Source organism: Uloborus diversus, chromosome 1 (assembly GCF_026930045.1).
Source record: "Uloborus diversus isolate 005 chromosome 1, Udiv.v.3.1, whole genome shotgun sequence".
NCBI classification, from domain to species: domain Eukaryota; kingdom Metazoa; phylum Arthropoda; class Arachnida; order Araneae; family Uloboridae; genus Uloborus; species Uloborus diversus.
This window is the reverse complement of record NC_072731.1, coordinates 2154463-2169364: the sequence shown is the minus strand read 5'-3', so window position 1 is coordinate 2169364 and position 14902 is coordinate 2154463. Positions and strand designations below refer to the sequence as shown.

Genomic DNA, 14902 nt, shown 5'->3' with positions numbered 1-14902 from the left:
TAGCTTTGTTGTACAAGCATGCTTATTTGGTTTCCACTGAAAAAAACATCTTATTCCAACATTTTCCTACTGTTAGTATTGAATCCAACACACATTTCTTCAATTATCTCGAAAACTCATTCCTGCAGATACTTCCCACGGCACAGCATGACACACGAGAAACAGGCAGGTCTGAAGCTCATAAGTTTTTTTTTTTTCTTTTTTGTAATACCCAACTCAGCATCAAAAGAATCTGTGACTATATATATATATATATATATATATATATATATATAATATATATATATATATATATATATATATATATATATATATATATATATATTTTATTTCCAATGGCTGGCAGCAAGAAAAGGTTACAAAGAACAAAATAGCAGAAACAAACACAATACACAGAACAAGGAAAAATACAGAAACAATAGGGTGAAATATTTAGCTGCCGATACGCTCTCTTGCTTCCCAATAACGGTCACACAGGCTACGTCTGGAAAGCTGGGTGCAAGTGTGCAGGTGACGAATGTCCATTTCTTCGTTTGAATTGCAAAGGGGACAATTGGGACTCTTCACAATCCTTAAGCGGGGGGGGGGGGTAAAGATGTTTTGGTAAACAGTCATGGCCAGTTAAAAGTCGAAACAAAGCCACTGACTCTGTTCTTGGTGCTGAAGGGACAAAATCACGGTTTGTAAACCAAACTTTGTGGTTGCTTCTACCTTTTAGGTCTTGCCAAAAAAAAACTCTTGATTTTTTCCTTATATATAACTTTATTGCATTGAATGAGACTGGCTCATTTGGTAGTTGAATAATAGCAGACCCCCTCTTGGCCAGAGCATCAGCAAGCTCATTTCCTCTAATCCCACAGATATATATATATATATATATACATATATATATATATATATATATATATATATATATATATATATATATATATATATATATATATATATATATATACATATATATATATATATATATATATATATATATATATATATATATATATATATATATACATATATATATATATATATATATATATATATATATATATATATATATATATATACATATATACTGGTTGACTTGAGAACCTCCTCCGTTTTTTCGTCGGTTAGAAAGCATGCTCAAATCACTCTTTATTTTCCTACATTATTATTACAATATGTTGATTTAAAATTAAGGTTTCTTTCATTACTTATATTTAATATTTCATTTTACATTTTTATCAATTTTAATGGAGTTAATTAAGCATAAGCTGTTTTACTCATTTTTCTTCTGTTAACTACTTTTACACAGTTATATTATTCAAAAATAAAAAAAATGCGTTTAGTCCGTTCACAGTCGTAAGACATTTTCTTTTTTTTTTCGACCAAAGTTTAATATTTAATTGGACACTTTTAATATGAATTAAAATTGTTATGTTACTAATATTTTTATGAATATAAAGTAAAAAGGAATATTATATTATTTGGTTATATTAATAATACAGTAAAACCCTCCTAACGGACACCCCTCTTTTGCGGACAAAAATATTTGTCCCGTTAGTGTCCGCATTAGAGGGATTTTACTGTATATCCATTATAAAAATATAGTACATAACTTGTTGGTTATTTTTAATGATAAATAAACGATATTATTATAATTAATAATTTTTATATTGAAAATACCATAGTTGAAAAAATAAATATCAAAAATATCATGATATTTCCAAAATAAATATTGCCTATATAAAATGATACATATCAACTCATATATACAGTCAAGTCTCGACTTACGCGAGGGATGCGTTCTAAGACCCCTCGCGTAAGTCGAAATTTCGAGTTATGGAAAAGAATATGTAATACGAATTTTTTGTTAACATATCCAATAATTTGATATTTTTAAACCCCTTTCAAATTGCTGACCTTTTATTAACTATAGATTACCGTTCCTTACATAAAGAGTTGAATTTTTATTGCGTTTTGTAAAAAGCTGTATCATTCAACATAAAATACTGTTACGATGTTCAAAATCATTGGGAGAGAAAGACATCAAATAAAATGGTACGGTATGTACAATATGTAGTAATAATAAAGCACTGCAGTATAACAGTTGTATAGTAGATACAATAGTTAAATAAAACTTATGAAAAATGCAGAGTTGTTTTTTATACACACTAAATAAACAATATTTAGACTGGTGCAGTGTAGGAACTTGAGCAGCCAGTGATGCTAAACGGATGTAAGTCCATTCACGAAACCAACATTTAGTAGTCAATAACGAAGAGGACACTTACCATCACGATTCCTTTTCAAATATTTTCGTATTGTGAACGAGGAATTCGCTTTAGGTGTAAAATTCGTTACTCGAGAAAAACTCGCGTTACAGCTATTTCGCGTAAATTGAATCGCGTTGTAGCAGGAGTCGACTATATCAGCGAACCCTGCATTTAAAATGGCAAAAATCGGAAACTATGTCCATGAAATCTGTTCAATCACAAGATGGGTCTGTTAAGGTCTGCCAGCTTGGTGGATTTATTCATGTTTCATAAGTCTTTCCTTGACAAAGGTTTTTCTGAAGACTTGTTCAACTTTGAAAAGCCTATAAACTGGTCATTTTCTAATTGGAGGTTCAGTAGTACCTGGCTCCCATGTTGGTGATTTCGACTTGGAGATTCAGTGTTCTCCTAGCCTCCAATACTATCTACGACACTCGTCATTTTCTTGATTCAGAGGCGCTTGTAGTTGGGGTCATAGCAGTCTGCCTTCTAAGATCACTTCTTGCCACTCGAGTTTCCCCTGAGTCTACCTCTGACCTTTTCACCGTGTCTTACAGTATTCAGCCATGAAAATTGTTCATTTCCTTATATTTTAAAAGGTAGAAAAGAAGAATTAGGGTAATGGCAACAGTCACAGACACGCTTAAGACATCGCTCTCATTTTAACTTGATTTTTTGAGCCTTTTTAATTTATTTAAACTTTTGAAACTATTTTTCTCTTATGCAACTACATCTCATCTAACGTTTGGCTGCTTCTGTATCCTCTGAATTAGTTAATTCTGTTTTTATTTGCTCGAAAAAAAGTCCGACCCCCAGTATCAGACATCAATAAATCTCACGATATCCAGTAATAGATAGGATGAGAAAAGGATGAGTAATGTACAAAATTCTCTTAAGATTCTCTTTAAGATTCTCTAAAAATTCTTTCTTTTTAGAACTAAAGCCTTATTAAATTTAAATGAACATGAAACACCAACTGACCTCGTGGTGGTTCATAACCTTCCACCACTTCCTCGAAATACCAACTGGCTCATGAAATTCATTCTTATAACACTAGATGGCTGCACCGTATACATAAGCCACAGCAACATCAGTTTTACCCGCCTAAAAGTCTTGTTATTGAAGTCCAAACTTACGACTGTCTGTTACACTGGTGCCGTTCCCTAATTTGCCCTTTTCAAAAAATATTATATAGGTTTCTTCCCTATAAATTAAATTAATAATGAAATGATATTTGATATCAGGAAAACATTGTATGCTATAGTAAAATAATATGATGTATGCATGACATCACTAGATTTTTTAATAAAATATTTAAAAATTACTATTCAGTTTAAAATACGTTGCAAGGTACTCTGAAGTCGAATGGAGTGTTGCATTTGTTTCAACTGCTTACATAAATGGATTTAAATAAAACTTTTATCTGCTTTGATTCTGAAGAACTGCCTTGATGAAGTTTTTTAGTGATTGAAAAAACTTAGCGTGACTCAAAACCTAACTTGATTTTTTAAAATACTTCCTAAATGTGTGCTTCAAGTTTTAATTGTAAATAAATACCTATTAAAATATTATTGTTTTTAATGACTTAAATTTAACATTTCAATACTTATTTCTTATTACAATCTTTTACCAACTTGCAAAAAAGCTAAATCTGTTTTCTACTATACTTTTAAAAAATGTAACAGTTTATATAAAAAATTATGAAGATCGGTAGGTCACCAACTGCCCTTAATTGCATTACACTGTGACTTGAGCAGTAGCTTTTACATTCAAATGTATTATGGTTGCATTGTATTATGGTTGGACTAAAAATGATCTGCATAGTCTACATTACAAAAATTGTTACTTTTTATGTGTATTCAATTTTTTAAATAATTTGTGTTTGGACAGTTCCAGACTTATATTGAATCTATCAAATAGCTTGTCAAGGCAGATAAACGCTTTAGCTTACTACAAATTTGATGTATTATTTTCTTGTTTGTCATAAAACTGATATTGTGTTGTATGTAATTCCAGGAATCTCGGGAAGTTGTAATGTGGATTGCTGTTCATCATGACAAAAAAGAAGCCATATCTTTATTCTCAAAAGAAATTGCTGCTGCAGCTACTGGGGGAGGTAGCGTTTATTTCCCGAAAATATTATAAATCAGTTTTTTGTATTAATTATGAATCCTTATAATTTTTTTATGTTAGTAAGTATTTAATTATTTGGTTTAGAGAGCGTTTTATCTGAAAACAATTTATTTTGTTTAAATGAAAATAATAAGAATCAATAGTTTGAAAACATATTCAGGCTAGATCATCAGTGCCTCGTCAAAACCACAGAAGTAGGAAAAGATACTTTTGAGAAAAATGCCTTTACTGATTCGATTATGTATTGAAAAAAATCAGGATTTTGAAGTAGGGCAGAGGTTCCCAAACTTCAGACCTCCGCGAACCCCTCTGGAAAACGTTCAAACTTCGCGGACCCTCCCCCCCTTTCCCGGCCTGCAAAAAAAAAAAAATATTTCACACAGTTAGAATCTATTTTTTTTAAATATAATTTTACATTTTTTTTTCTCCTTTTTTTTTTTTTTTTTTCATTGTTCTGTATGGTTTTCAGAGTTCTTGTCTGGTTTTCATTTCCTACATTATTATTTTGAGTTTTAGAAGTAAAATTCCTTTGGAAATTCAATTAGGAATAAAAATGTTATCAGTAAATTTCCGCAACAAGTTTACTTATAAAAAATAACTATTCAAGAAAAAAAATGCCTCAGTGTTTGCATTTTACTTAATACAGTTTTGAAACAATATGAACTTCGTCATGCGCACAAGATTAATTAATGTGTAGTGTGTTTATTTCCGAGGGGGGGGGGCTGCTGCATTCTGCAAGTACTTAAGCAATACCTTTCCTATTCCTCATAAATGTGATTTCTTTTTGAATTAAAATATCGTTACTCGTCCTTCAATCTCGATTATTTTTAATGTTTTAGCTAGATAGCACCGTGGACCCCCTGGCATGGACTCATGTTTCCCTGGGGTGTCCACGGACCACAGTTTGGGAAATTCTGAAGTAGGGGATTGTTTACTCTTAACTACATAGGTTTGACTTTCACATTCATGTCTTAGGTCAACTTGTGGCATCTTTGACCATTTGAATTTGCCTACTTGACCAAAAGATGACTTAAAATATTCATGTAAGTGAAAATTGCCAGATTGTCAGAGTCGTGATTGTGAGGTGATGCCAACACAATGTTGTGTGGTATCAGACACATGTGCGCATTCCACCAAAAAATAGCCATTTTGTCCCACACATAAAGGTTCACGTATTTTATTAAAAAGTAATAATTTCAAAAGAGAAGAACAAAATTTTTTATTTATTTGATCTCACAACACACATACGTGTGTGATTTCTTAAACAACAAAATTTTGTACAATACCTTAAAAAATTATTATTTTTAATGAAATATATGAAGCAACTCCTGTGAGACAAAATAATAATTTTCCGTGAAATGGCCTATATACAGTCGAGCCTTATTAAAACAAATTCAAAGGGATCTTTAAAATAGATTTGCCTTGAGTGTAGTTCGTCTTGGCTGTAATTTGTATTAAGCGTGTTCGAATTAATGAGTGCTCTTTTCAGTAGTATGTATATATATATACAGTCGACTCCCACTACAATGTGATCCGACATACGCGAAATGGCTATAACGCGATTTTTCCCCGGTAAAGAATTTTATTCCTAGCGCAAATTCTTCACCCACAAAATGAAAATGTTCCGAAGGGAATCGTGGTTTTTTCGTGAATTGAATTATCCCTTTGGCACGCTGAGGGCGGAAGTTCCCACACCGTTCTAGTACTTACAGTACATCGCTTATACAAATAACTACTCATTTTCCATTTATTTTTTTCATTCTATATGGGAAAGTTGATGAAATGGAATGACACCTATGAGCGCTGTTTCATTTAAAGTTTGTGAAGATGGAAGGAAAAAGAGAAAGTTTCAATAACTATAGTGCATTTGTTTTTCTTACTACATAATGTATGTACCGTAGTGGTTTATTTTACGTCTTCCATTCCCATTTATCATTGATTTTTTGCATCGTAGCAGTTTTTTATGTTAAGTAAAACGTTTTTTTTTAAAATACAGTAAATAAAAATTCAATTTTTTGTTTAAGAAACAGTAATGTATAGTTAAGAAATGGTTTTTAACAGTTTGAGGTGGTGTTTACAAGTTTCTTTAATTATATGGGTATGTTTCTAAAAGTTTTCACACATACCCTTTTCCACAACGCGAAATTTCAACTTACGCGAAGGGTCTTGGAACGCATCCCTCACGTAAGTCGGGACTCGACTGTATGCGGGAGCAGTGGATGTACATAACAATTTTTTTTCAGGTTTCTGAAGAGGTCGACAGCGCACGAGTTAACATTGAAAATTAATTTTTGTATTTGAAAGTCTAAAAAGACAGCACTACTGCCATGTATATCAATATATATATCAATCATATATATATATATATATATATATATATATATATTGATTGATTGATTGATTGATTGATTTTTTTCTTTTTCTATCTAAATTCTAGCTCCTGGATTTACAACCTTGATTGGTGGAAGACCCAAAGCGTAATTTTTTTTCAATATATCACTTTTGATTACGATGAATGCCAAATTACATTTTTCATTACTTACTGTATTTCTTTTGTATTGCAGATCTCCAATACTAAAACTGTATTCATTTTTGTATCCAAAAAATAAACTGAAGGTTCGTATCTGAGTGTCAAGTGTATTTGTATATTCTTTTTGATATTCAAATAGGTTCATTTATTTTTCACTTTTCTTTCTAGATTGAAATTAGCTTTGAAGGAAAAATTGAGTCTTTCATTCCAGAAGTCGTTGAAAAGCAGGCTGAAAAGCAGCAAAACACAGTCGAAAAACCATCCGTTCTGAAAGGCAGCAAAACCTATAGACTTGGAGAACTTGCATATACTAGAAGTGGTGATAAAGGGAACAATTGCAATATAGGTTACACAATTAAATTATTTATTTTCAATGCTGAACATTTTCACAACAAATAGCTAAGGAACTTGTTGCTTTATTTCACATGAATGGTTAAGATCTTTTTTTTTTTGGACAATCAAAGAGATGAGCCTTACGTCTCATTAATCTCGTGCTTTTATGATTGGTAGATACCATTCATGTGGTCTATTTGATATTGTTGAATACCTCCTACTAACCTAAACACACAACCTTGATTTTTATGATAAACTTCATCAAAAATTCAACCCTACTTTTTTGACACAAAAAATTTAAGATTGTGTTAAAAACTTTAAGGATTTTAAGAAATGAACCATTTTTCTCTTCTTAGGCTGGAATATTGTGCTTATGCTATATTTACAAGGCTATTTAACCCCTTGAGGACCAGCGCATGTAAAACGAAGCGCAGCTACGGGACCGAACGTTCCGAAATGGAACGCCGCCATCGGCCCGAGCATTTACAGCAGTTAAGCCTAACTAAACAAAAATATTCATATAAAATCAGCATATCAAAATAATGACTTGAAATTTTAAATTTGCTGTAACAATTTACTACTGATTACTAATTATTAATATAAAGACTGTTACATTATTTAAAGGGAGTGAAATAAGTAGAATACTAAAACTTTAACTATGTGCACAAAGTTAAATAATATCTGCACAAAAACAAAGTTAGAGTTAGACATCTTGAGTGTGCAATCAAAGAAAAAGAAATGTAGCAAAAAAATATGTAAATTTAATTAAAACAACTTAGGTCAACGAATTTAAAATAGTTCAATTCCCACGCAACAAATCTCAAAATTGCTTCATAATTCTCTCGAAAACATTCCCTTTCACTCACTTCGCTAACCATTTTTATTGCAATGTTCCAGTCTCCAAATGAAAAAGAATAAATAAAGAAGAATAATATCAGAAAGGATTCAAAAATAATCACAAACTTCAGTGCCGCTTGAAATCATTCCTGTACTCTCATCGAACCGGGAATCCCAAAAGTCTGGAACACATACGCAAAAATATTTTAACCATCCTCCCCTCCCCCATAATTTATTCAGCTAGATGTATATCTCTTTCAATTACTCATAACAAAAAAAGAGAAGCAAAGATATAAACAAGAGCAATTGAGACCTCATAAATCATTCGCGCAGAGCATTGATTCACTGATGTTTACATAAAAAAAAATCTATCCCATTGAGAGGCCCAAATAAAAAACTAAAGCCTATACATGAAGGTCAAATACTATGTGACTCGAATAAGATCAAAGTTATAGCCATTTAGCGCCATCTATTATCGTTTAAATATTCATTTAATTCGTTCCATTTCGAGAAAGCGTATATGTGACGCTGGGACGTCAGCGTCGATCAGAGCGCGTAGCGGTTACGTGCCGCTGGGCTGATAAGAGAGGAATTGTTGCGTAGCGTCCGCGTGGCGCTGGGTGCAAACGGGTTAAACTGAGGTAAAGTTTTATGAATAATATTTTTTACCATAAAGCGATCAAAGAAAATGTATACCTCAAAATATTTGCATAATTTTGCTCTATCAATACTGTTATCAACCTTCATCATAGTTATCAATCTATTAATATTTTTAATAATTTATTGATTATGTCTCACTTTGTTTGCACTTTTTAGAAAAATTTGGATTTTTCGAAAGTGCACAATTTTCTTTAACTTTGATTGCTTAGACCTGAGAATCGTGAAGAAGTCTGGGTTGCCGTAACATGGTATCATTTTTTTTCTTTTAGTTCATGTGTTTGTCGGATTATCTTAAAATTTAATGGCACTTTAAAGCGGTTTTTTGCTGCAAAATTTATTTTTTGGTGGATTCTCCAAGTGTTTACATTTTTCAACGATCTATTTTTCACAGAACTGATCACTCCCGAGAAGTTTCACTGTATATAATGCTTCCATACATCTTAATATGTTTCAACAGTGACTCTTAATCATCATATAAATTTGTTCTAGAGACAGATATAGCATAAATTATCTGTTGGGAATATTCTGTTTTTAAAGAATAAAATTTAAAAGAAATTTAAGGTCACTGATTTGTAAAAATAAATTTTTTTCTCCGAAAAAATGTTTTGTTGCTTCTCTTAATTTTTTCCTTTTTATTTACTCAGGAGTCATTGCGAGACATCCATCATTTCTTCCTTATCTAGAAGATCAACTCACTCCAGAAAGTGTTGCATCCTACTTCAAGCATTTATTTACCTGTGGTACTGAAACAGTTGAAAGGTATAAATATATTTTATCCATGATTTTTTAATTTTAAAATAAAACGAGAGTGAAAAATATTATGTTTTAAGAATGCAAACGAGTGAGTGGCAACACTTCAAACTGGGCATGATACTCACTCAATCAAATTGTACCATCTAATCAAAGCTAATTATTTTTCGTATTTGCTAAAAGCTTCTTTGGCTACTCGAAATTATCTAATCATTACGCGGGACTCGAACACCTATGTTACTACAGAAAATATAAGTTAAAAGGAAATTAAAAGCGACTGGTTCAATGCAACATCATTGCAGGGAAGATGAGTTAATTCGATTTTTTTGTTTTGTAAATAGCAATCCCTTTTTCAAACTAGTATATTGTGGCCATCACGAAACTTTCTTCTATATCTTTCTTATGAATTCTGGTCCCTCCCCATGCTTGACAAGAAAGCAATATTCCCAGCAAAAACATATCACACGCACATAAAAATTTGTCGATCGTCTCAATTTCCAAATTATTGTAAAAGCAAAGCAAAGAGCGAAAATTAAAATTTATTTTAAAAGCCTTGCTTGAATCAATTGAATATTTTATTTGTTAACATACATAAGATGGCAACAGTTAAACATTTTAAATCAGAGATAATATTTCTGATCATTTTCCAACAATTAAAATCACGCAAAGTATGCAGACGACAGTCTATTATGATTTATCTTTCCTATTGCTGCATCAATAAAACTTTTTATTCGCACAAAAAAAAATCAGCCCCCCCCCCCTCATTTTGGAGCGATTGGTGCCAAAATTGAAACAACTCAGTTAAAATATAGGTTCACATTTATTCCAACTTTCATCCAGAACAAAGCATAACTTCTGGAGATATAGCACTCCCAATGAAAACGAGAGAACGACTGTACCACCCCTTTTCAGCTATTGACGTGAAAATAGAATCAGCTCTTGTACCCTCTGAGGGCTAATTGTAGATACTTTTTTGTTTGATTCTGTTCGTTATTTCTTGAGATATAGCAGTCACAAGTGACTACAAAAAAACATTCTATAGTTTATCCTCCGTTTGAGCTTTTGACCTTAAAATTTAATCAGCATCTGTACATCTTAGGGGTAACACATGGACCAAATTTTGTTTGATTCTGCCAGTTACTTTCTGGGGAATAGCTGGCATGCATAACTCAAGGAACGTCCTATTGCTCCACCCTCCTAGGAGGAATTGGCGCCAAAAACCAATGGGCATAAGTTCACATAGGGGCACATGTGTATTCGTTCAATTTCATGCAGTAGTTTTTGCTGTAGAGCGACCACAAAAAACCATTCACACACACACATTTTCCAAAAATGGTCGAAATAGACTCAGCACACCTCAAAACATTCAAATCCGTCGAAATTTGAAATATTGCACTAATCTAATACTTTCTTCTATATATTAGATATAGAGGAAAGTAAAAAGAAGAAAACTCCGAAGTATTTTTAGTTCTGTATTATAATAAACCTTAACATAATAAACATTAAAGGGTTAAATTTTTTCTGATCTTATTTTATCGCATCATAAGATTTAAAACTTTTTAACTATGTTTGAGATATCCAAGAATCAGTTCTCAAGGGAACCACACAAATAGTGTAACAACAAAAATAATTTAAATAGGTAGGCAAATTTAGTTTTTTTCCTTTTTTTGGGTCTGAACATTGAAGTATTTTGAATCATGTGGATCATAGCCGTGCCCAAATTTCATCATTAAACACATTGAAGGCTCTGAAGTCTTACAGGGGGTACAAGCAATTTTTTATTACTAAAGAAGGATTTTATAATCATTCCTTCATAAATCCTAAAATGCATTTAATAAAAATGTAACATGTTATTATCTACATATTTTATTTATTTTTATCATGCATGATTTATTTTTTTTTTCTACAGGTACAAATTACCAGGAATAAATGCATTAAATTTCTTACTGAAAGAATCTCTGGGAGGCGGAGGAGTTGCTTCCCTAAGAAGTGATCCACAAGTAATAACATTTTTTATCATTTTTCAAAATTGCATTAAAACCTTACAATTTGCTATAAATCGTCATTTCAGAGCTGTAAATCAGTGGTTCCCAACCTTTTGGGGCTCATCACTCCCTTTAGAACTTGACTGAAACCTCTCCCTTATTCCTTGGGGGGGTGGGGGGTGGGGAGAGATGGCGCTAGTGAACATCAATATTATAGAAAATAAAAAAAAAATTTATTTTGAAGTAAAATGTTTATGATAAGGCAATTTTATATCACTTTTAAACAAAAAATAAAGTAAATTGGAAGTAGAACAAATCGTTAATGCCGAAAAATAAAAATTCTGAAAGCCGCTAATTTTTGTTTAGGGGGATGAACAGGTAATTTATGTGGGGGAAGAATGACCGCAAAGGGTTTGCAGAAAACAGTAGTGATAAAAGTATTGTCTGAACGAGTGATGGAAAAATCCAGGAAAGAAAGATAATTGTTAGATTCCATTTCAACGGTGAATTTACGGGCATTAACGATTTGTACCAATTCCAATTTACTTTCTTCAAAATTGAATTATTTAAAAAGTTTTGCATTGGATCGGGGGTTTACAATTGATATCATTTACACCATATACAGGAAACTTATCAATTCAACTGATAAAAATTAAGCACTGGCTCCAGTGAGTTACTCTAATTTGGTTGTATCAAATTAGAAAAATCTTTAAAAAGTTTCATTTTCCCCTGTCAATAAACTTTAATTTTTACAACTTAAACAACCAGTTCAGGAACTTGACAGATGGAGCATTTATAGTATTTCTTGTCAGTGTCAAATGACATACTACATAGGACAGACTCGATGTTCTCTTAAATTCCGTATTAAAGAAAAAGAAAATCATGTGAAGAAACAGAATTCAAAACGCTCCTCTACTGCACAACACTGTTGGTCTTTAAATTATATTTTTGATTTTTCATCTGCCAAAATTATTCATGGGTGTTTTTCGATTTATGATTTGGAATTTTGGGAATTTTATTACGCCTGGAAAAATTCAGTAGTTCATGATTTGTCGAGTACCAAATCATCACCTTTCCCTGGTGGTTGGAAATCTTATCTTTAAAAAAATTTCGGCTGTGTCATTTTTTCCTCAGAATAGGTCTCCTTGCTACTCTGGTGATGTAATAGTTTCCGATCCTTTGTCTATTTCCTTCCATTTTACGTTCATTTGTCTTTTGGTTTGCTTTGGTGAACCATTCTTTCTTTTTTTTATATACTGATGAAGGGGCTTGCATTTGATAGCCCTGAAACAGCTGTTTGCTGAGTTTTTAACTCAGCAACTGCTTTTATTTGTACTTTATACATGATGTGTCATTTTACTCATTCCACAGTACAAAGTTTTCGACAGCTTTTTTACAAAAGATTTCTAAATTGAGATAATAGTTTTGTGTACTATATATATGCCAAATACATAACTAAAGTATTATGCTAAACCATAGTCTAAAATTTTATCATGAATCAAGGAGAAAATTATTCAAATTTCTCCAAAATGATTAAAACAGTCATTGTATTGAAAAAACTTCTATTTATGTCTTTCTCAACAACTAACTTCTGATCAAACATAGCATCTTTGGTGTTTAAATGCCAGGTTGTCAATCCATAAGCAGTTTTACTCTCTGAGGTACTGTTGTGATATTGATCACATATAAGAAAATTAAGAAAGGAAAAAATTATTAATTTTTTCCATTAGACATTAAAAAGAAAACTTTTTGTCAATGTCTTTATGAGTTGCCTATATGTTAGTGTAGTGTTGAAAAAGGTCCCACAACTTCTGTTGAGTCAATTAATTATTATTTGGTTGTGAAGGTTTTGCTGTATTTAGAAAATATCCATCTTGGGGAATTCGATTAAATTTGGTCTTTTTTTCTTTTGTGTTGTAGATCCTTACGTCAATACCTTTCTTAGAAATGCTAATATTTTAGTAGTATTTCTTGATATTTCAATTTAAAGTAATAGCTTCCCTTTTCGTTTATAAAAGTGGACAACACATAAAACGGTAATGTACATTATCCAGATTAATTTTAAAATTTTTAATTTGTATTTTTAATTAAAATAATTAGGAGTGAAACATGTTGTTAGATTTGTATTATATCTAATGTTTACAATAAAATTTCTTTTAATTTAGGGTAAGGCTTGTGCTCAAATCATGACAGATTTCTTGTTACGTAACATGCCCGATATTGAAGATCTGAAGAACAACAATTAAGTTTGTAAATATCAACTTTATGTGTATGTTATTTGTTAAATAATTTTGTAAAGAGTTTGATAAAGTATTTTTCAAGTATTTAGCCTCAGTTGTTTTAGTAAGAAGTACTACAGTAAAAGTAGTTCATGACAAACAACCATGAAGTTAAGAAATAATAAACTAACTCAAAAAAGCTCTTAAATAAATTTTGATTTATTAACTTTTTAAAAACATGAGATCAGTTTAACAATAATAAATAGATTATTACAAAATGAAAATTAGCAGATCAGATCTTGGATTTAAAGTTGCATTTAAAAACACTTTACAAAAAATATATATTTTTTAATTTTAGCATTCAGCTTTTGACATGAGTTAGTACTATGCATTACTTTAAGGGTTTTCCATGATATAATATTGAAAATACAATTTCAGGACAAAAATGATTTTAATGTTAATATAACAAAATATGCATTTCTCAAACAAAGAAATATTAAAATATATATACAATATATGTATATTTGGCCTTAAATGAGCATATTTCCAAAAATAGTCATATTTCATAGTAATAAATATTCAACTTTAAAATCTGAGAAACATTAGTTCCAAATCATAAATATCTATGAGACTAGTAAAAAAAAAACATTGGCACTATATTATAAGCTTTTTTCACCGAACGAATTAGCACTCACATTCAAAAATTTTTTTTTTTTTTTTTTTTGTTTTTGTGTGTGTTCCAACTTTCTCAGGACATGAGTTAAAAGATAAAATAAATGCAGAAAGGTATACTAAAGTACCACATGAACCCTTTCTGACCACATTTGTTTCAATGCAGAAACGTACACTAGAATAAATTAAATAACTGGACATGATTGTAAGATTGTGATAGGTTAAAATTGGTAGTCACACAACATTTGTGAAAATGCAAAGCTTCTTTTTACAGAAATGTCAAAGGAAATTTTATTTTTATCAATATTTTCTTCCGAGAGCTTTAAAACTTTGTTGTGATATTTGAGGTTGAAATGCTCATTAATCGTAATAGTTAAATTTGTTAATTTTTACACCAAGTGAGAAAAAAGAGGTACTCTTGATTAATAGCACATGATCATCATATGGCATGGATTTTAATGTTATAGCATCATATATTTTTTTAAATCCTCTCTGAGGTATAACACATGAGCATGTGAACAATCA

General features: G+C 31.1%; 1 protein-coding gene across 1 annotated transcript in view; it reads left to right on the top strand.

Annotated features, from left to right (window-relative positions):
• Positions 1–13810, top strand: part of LOC129234392 (uncharacterized) — a 38033-nt gene extending 24223 nt beyond the window's left edge. Inside the window, exons 12-18 of the mRNA XM_054868387.1 lie at positions 4275–4374; positions 6829–6868; positions 6956–7007; positions 7090–7267; positions 9396–9510; positions 11411–11501; positions 13652–13810. Coding sequence (XP_054724362.1) covers positions 4275–4374; positions 6829–6868; positions 6956–7007; positions 7090–7267; positions 9396–9510; positions 11411–11501; positions 13652–13732 — 657 coding nt within the window. The 3' untranslated portion in view covers positions 13733–13810. The remainder of the gene's footprint in view (positions 1–4274; positions 4375–6828; positions 6869–6955; positions 7008–7089; positions 7268–9395; positions 9511–11410; positions 11502–13651) is intronic.
• The last annotated feature ends 1092 nt before the right edge of the window (positions 13811–14902 follow it).